Source organism: Megalobrama amblycephala, linkage group LG2 (assembly GCF_018812025.1).
Source record: "Megalobrama amblycephala isolate DHTTF-2021 linkage group LG2, ASM1881202v1, whole genome shotgun sequence".
Taxonomy (NCBI): Eukaryota; Metazoa; Chordata; class Actinopteri; order Cypriniformes; family Xenocyprididae; genus Megalobrama; species Megalobrama amblycephala.
Window position 1 is genome coordinate 38,114,317 of NC_063045.1, and position 6,075 is coordinate 38,120,391.

The 6,075-nt window shown below is 33.4% G+C and overlaps 1 protein-coding gene across 2 annotated transcripts; it reads right to left on the bottom strand.

Annotated features, from left to right (window-relative positions):
• Nucleotides 1–1,537: 1,537 nt before the first annotated feature.
• Nucleotides 1,538–2,670, bottom strand: LOC125262875 (ints3 and nabp interacting protein). 2 transcript variants are annotated; one of them, XM_048181720.1, is made up of 4 exons: nucleotides 2,451–2,670; nucleotides 2,059–2,155; nucleotides 1,881–1,956; nucleotides 1,538–1,791 (listed from the first exon to the last, which is right to left on the bottom strand). In XM_048181720.1, exons 1-4 carry the CDS (start codon nucleotides 2,473–2,475, stop codon nucleotides 1,696–1,698), a joined length of 294 nt encoding a protein of 97 aa, XP_048037677.1. In that variant the 5' UTR covers nucleotides 2,476–2,670; the 3' UTR covers nucleotides 1,538–1,695. The 2 variants fall into 2 exon arrangements, with proteins under 2 accessions (XP_048037677.1, XP_048037676.1); XM_048181719.1 differs by having other exon boundaries at nucleotides 1,881–1,971; nucleotides 2,451–2,662.
• Between the last annotated feature and the right edge of the window lie 3,405 nt (nucleotides 2,671–6,075).

Sequence of the window (6,075 nt, forward strand, 5' to 3'; positions counted from 1 at the left end):
TTAATGTAATATTGCAGTATATTTATTATAAATGATTTATCCGTGCACATATTTACGGAAGAGGATTAGGGCCAAGCAATAATAATAAAAAAAAAAAAACAATCTCGAGATTAAAGTTGTTAAATTTCGAGAAAAAGTTGAGAATAAACTCCTTAAATTACAAGAAAAAACTTGTTAAATTTCAAAAAAAAGGTCAAGATAAAATGTTGAGAATAAAGTCATTAAATTACGAGAAAAAACTCGTTAAATTTCGAGAAAAAAGTCGAGATAAAATGTTGAGAATAAAGTCATTAAATTACGATAAAAAAGTTGTTAAATTACGAGAACAAATTTGTTCAATTATGAGAAAAATGTCGTTAAATTTCGAAAAAAAAGGCGAGATAAAATATTGAGAATAAAGTCATTAAATTACGAGAGAGAAAAAAGTCGTTAAATTACGAGAACAAACTCGTTAAATTTTGAGAAAAAAGTCGAGATAAAATGTTGAGAATAAAGTCATTAAATTACGAGAGAGAAAAAAGTCGTTAAATTACGAGAACAAACTCGTTAAATTACAAGAAAAAAGTCGTTAAATTACGAGAACAAATCGTTAAATTACGAGAATAAATTTGTTAATTTAATTACTTTATTCTCAACATTTTATCTCGACTTTTTTCTCGAAATTTAACGAAATTTTTCTCATCACTTAACGAATTTGTTCTCGTAATTTAACAACTTTTTTCTCGTAATTTAATGAGTTTATTCTCGTAATTTAATGACTTTATTCTCGTAATTTAATGACTTTATTCTCAACATTTTATCTCAACTTTTTTCTCGAAATTTAACTACATTTTTCTCATAATTTAACGAATTTGTTCTCGTAATTTAACGACTTTTTTCTCGAAATTTAACGAGTTTGTTCTCGTAATTTAATGACTTTATTCTCAACATTTTATCTCGACTTTTTTCTCGAAATTTAACGACTTTAATCTCGAGATGGTTTTATTTTTTTATTATTGCTTGGCCCTAATCCTCTTCCGTACATATTTGATTAAATGTGCTGAGTTATCTTTAATCAAAATTACCCTCTCTTTTGCAGCAACTTCTCTTCTCTGATAATGTGTTTACTGGCGGGACAACTTGTCTCTCACCTGAGATCCACCAATAGCAAACCACAACTATCCAATCAATTCCCAATGGACAAAATCAAGTCCCACCTTACTTTTTTTTTGTCGAGAAGCTGTTTCTCTCCGATATGCGTGACAATAGGGAAGAAAATACTTAAATGGCTAAATTATGAAGCGCCACAATTCTACTAAAACTCAAGATTTCTAACTTTTTTTACAGCTTCATTGATTATTTCGTACTACATTCCTGCAATCACTCACAATAAACTCTGTATTACAACAACTCAATTTTGCTGTATTGGTGAGTTTTGCCTTTGGAATTGTGGATTATGGTCAATAAATTGTATTGGATAGACAGCCGTTCTTGCCCAACAAAATAACAGTGGAATCATACATCAATCACATACATTAAAAATGACAAGACAATAATGTTTATCTTTTCTCCATTTTATGTAAAATCATGAAAAAAACTGACTAGCATACAACAATCTAAAAAAAATAAATTCATGAAAAATGAAAATCATCTAGCATGTCCATGTTAGAGTAGCAAATTGATCAAAACAGTAACACAGTCCTAGCTGATGCATATTTACTCCGGGTCAAGTCTTGGTAAAACAGGCAGTATAAGGTTACCAAAGGATGAATCCTGAGTGATGAAGAAGCCGGATGAATGTGCATGTGCGTGCTGAAACCAAACCAGAGAGAAATACTCATCTGATGGACATTATCAATAATAAATAAATACTGAAACTCTAAACATAAAGTTTATGGTACCTGTAAAGCTGCTTTCTGCTGTGCTGCAATGTGCTGCTGTTCAGCCTGATCCCTGAACTCTTTATTTACTGCTGGTCTAGAGAGTGGAATGCTGGGTAAACACATTATATTGTATGTTATGACTTTATGTTATGAGTATAAAAAAAATTTTTTTATAGTGATGTTTTTAAAACAGTACCTGGCTCCTGGATTATTCATCGACTGACTCTGAATCAGGCGTCTCTTCTCCTTATCCAGCTCAGCTAGAATAGCAACCCTGTTTTTGTTTTGAAATCCTATCGAGAACAAATGTACAAATAAAATAGTTAATCTAAAGCAAGAAAAAAAAAAAACAGTATTTAAAGCCAATCTTATATAAACACTGTGCGATAGTGATACGACTAATTAAAGATTTATTTGTAAATGTTTGATAGGCCACATGCCAGTAATCGCACTGTATAACTTAACTTTTAATATTTAGGGACTTTGAAAATGATTTAAAGAGTATACCATCATATTCACCAAGCTTAATTTCAGAAATGACACTACAGCTGTTTCTGACAGCTGATACTGATATACAGCAATATTTACCTTGTCCGGGCGGGTTTGCGGCCATTTCCACAAGTGCTCTAAATATTAAACAGTAGAAACTACTTCTAAAGATCTGCGTCAAATCAATAAATTGAACCTAAAATGGGTTGCATGGTCTCCTCTGATAAAACAAAAAAACAAAAACGCAGCTCTCTTGTCTTCTTCGGAAAGTGCTTGTCAACTGTTTCAGTGTTAAGCGCGCCACCTGGAGAATTGGAGCAACTGAACGTTTGGATCACAGGTTTAGTTTTTAAATGCTTTATTTAGTCGGTACACGTCGTAAATGTAAGTAAATATAAAGGCCAACTACGTCTATAATAGAAATATCAGGGCAAATATTAGCTACTATTCAGTGGTGTAGTCCTAAAAAAATAAGTGGTGTACTATTACCCAGACCCCCCCAAAAAAATACAAAAACAACGTAAACACGACAATAAATGTGTTTTATGTTCATGTTCACTAGTAACATTTTTCATTAAAAACAAATAAATACAGTGTATTCTAAAATTGGTTGACATTTTTAATGCTTTACAGTTTGACTATTATTTAAATATGCTGCTTTGGAATTATATTCACTGTGAAAAGTGATATATCTGAAATTAAAGTTTCATTTTATTCAAAAGGGTGTTAAAAAAAGCCAATTATTCAAAATCTAATTTATTAACATTATAAAAATGTGGTCACAAGCTACTCTGTCAGTAGGTGGCGCTTATGGAACAGCAGAAATAGAGCTGTTTCCCCGGTAACCTCTGTAAACTCAGTTTTATATTATTTACGCACATGTAAGCTTATCAGTTTGACAGAATTTTCTACTTCATTGTGTTATAAGAAGTCAAATTATAATATATAATTATCCATTATCAAAGCATTTGTTATGAAAAATAGCAACCTACACATAGCCTATAGAAAAAACAGAAGATGTCACAGGTGTAATATAAATCTAGTGAATTCCCTTAATAGGTTATAAATTCTACAAGTTAGCCAAATTTACCATAATTACTACAATAAAAATATATAAATTCTAGTAAGGGTGGGTCATGAATAGTTTAAAAAGCTCCCTAATAATTGTTGGCGCAAGATGATGTTTGTCCTTTTTTCAGACTTTTGTTCATTTTGTTCATCAGTCTAGATCACGTTTTACTTTCTCTATAGCGTTTTAAAGTGTTTAATGCTGCATTCACACCAGACGCGACTTGCGCGAATAAAACGTAGTTGGATGCTTGGACATTTAGAGTTTACTCGCTTCATTCGCGCGTGAAATTCACTTTACAACAGTCGCGAATTCGCGTCATGAGAGGAGCTTTCCCACTCCTTCAAGTGTCCCAGACTCTTCCATTTCTTTCTGCACACTTCCTCTGAATAAACACAACTCTTCAGCGGGGAAATAGTTGTAAATTGCAGCGAATAAGCTCAATTGGTCGGCTTTAGCTAGTCTCAATATGTATATATATGTATATATATGTATGTATATATATATATATATATATAGCTCAAATTGAGTAAAGACCGTTTTTTACAATTTACCGGATTGTCCGACCTTCACACTCACTTTCTTTCAAGCAAGATCCTTTTTATTTCTGTTTCTATAAAAGTATGATGTACAGCGATGATGATTTTGTCCTCCATGTTGTTTCGGATTTTCTGCCTCAGCTCGCTACCTCACGTCACTACTAGAGCAAGCTCCTGATTGGTTAACGCAGCGCGAATTTTCGGCAAAGTTCAGATTTTTCAACTTGCGCGTTTCGCGCCCGAATCGCACCGCAGGATGTCTATTCACGTCTTTGCATTGACTTAACATGTAAATCACTTGCGCTTAACGCTTCATTCACGTCTGGTGTGAACGCACCGTAACTCTCTATAGAATTCAAATGGATCTCACATTTTATCATCAGTGTCGGGATGGCTCGTGGAAATCTTATCACACTTTTGGAGAGTGATAAGATTCAGAACAGCCTATGTTTATGATTCACGCACCACTAATACATTAAATAAACAAGGCTTCAGTTGCGCTGATGGTCTTTTCAGTTTGTACGGGAATTTAGCGCTTTTAAAGGCCTATATAGAGGCTATACAGGCCTATAATTAATTAATAGTCTTATTTACTCACCACCATATTTCTCACACTGTGTCTGCTGCAGTGAGAGAAATGCGCTCAATGCACCGCTGAAAACACAGAACGGCTTCGATCGGAGATCTCTCAATGCAGCGCAAACACGCACTGTGAAGCCTGCTTTTTTAGCCGATGATGAACAGGAAAAGGTAGAATGACAGAAGTACTCAGGCACCAATTACAACAAAGAATCGCGAGTTTACACAACAGCATTGGACACACAGTTAAAGGAGAAGCTAACAGGACAATATTTTATGGACTTTTGAAGCAAAAAACAAGTGGGTATGCGCAAAAACTGATCCTTAGAAGTCGTAATACGCAAACAGCCCTGAGCAAAAAGTAATCATATGGCGTATGCGTGCGTATCACCCCGACTACACCACTGCTACTATTACATAAAAACATTTGGGTAACACAATGTGGGAATTCTACTTATGAAGAAGTTATGGTCTCATCTCTAGGCCTACTTAAAGGGATAGTTCACCCAAAAATGAAAATTGTCATCATTTATTCACCCTCATGTTGGGGTGATGTTTATACATCTATAAATTATATATGTATTGTTATAGACCTTATTTACCAGAGAAACAAGCGCGCCGCCATCTTTAGAAAACTGTCTTTGAACTTCCGTTTTTGCGGTAGCCCTATATATTTCTATGGCATAATTAGCTGGTGAAGTGGATTTACCTGTTGTAGAGTTAATGAAAGTTATCATGAGCATTGTTATGTTCAAAGCAGATGTCTTAACAAATGTCAGTAGACCGGTAAGATTTTAAAATGAGCAGTTCATTCATAAATACGTAAGATCGTTGTGGAAATACAAACCGGAAGTCAAAAGACAACGAGCGCAGCGCTAAAAAGGGACGGGGCTACATAAGGTCTATAATCTTAAAAAAAAAAAACACATGATTTTATTTAAATCGATTTGAATTTTTTTTTCTAGAACAGGTTTTAGCAACATTGTTATTGGTCAGCGTAATCAAGTTGATCTAAGTCTCTGAAAAATAACTTTAAAGGTGCTAAAGAGGATGTTTTGTTTTATACATTTTTGCAATATTACTTGAAACTGTCTTTACTAACTGATAAAAGACTATTTATTAGGTGCACTGAAAGGAATAATATTAATATACACAAGGGCGTAGATTTGGTTTCATCATTGGGGGGGTTGAACGTATGCTGCCTGTTTTTTATTAAAAATTAATAATCTGTTTTATGTGTAGCGTTACTGGATAATCTATCTATCTATCTATCTATCTATCTATCTATCTATCTATCTATCTATCTATCTATCTATCTATCTATCTATCTATCTATCTATCTATCATAACTTTATGAAATTTATGTATAATCATTCATCAAATTCTAACATAACTGAGTGATTCTAAAAAGAAAGAAATTATGTTAAATATTGAAACCGCCAGTAGGCGGCAGCGATTCGCTTTTTTATTGAGAGAGTCACTTAAATCGTTCATTCAGCCAATTCGTTCAAAAGTCAGATTAATTTAGGAAGAAAAC

Excerpts from the sequence above, each read along its gene's own strand:
- LOC125262875 (XM_048181719.1), bottom strand. The coding sequence starts at position 2,475 with ATGGCCGCAAACCCGCCCGGACAAG. Across the intron at positions 1,972-2,058 it reads ATGAATAATCCAGGAGCCAG|CATTCCACTCTCTAGACCAG; the intron begins GTACTGTTTTAA and ends GTGTTTACCCAG. Across the intron at positions 1,792-1,880 it reads AGCAGAAAGCAGCTTTACAG|CACGCACATGCACATTCATC; the intron begins GTACCATAAACT and ends GTTTGGTTTCAG.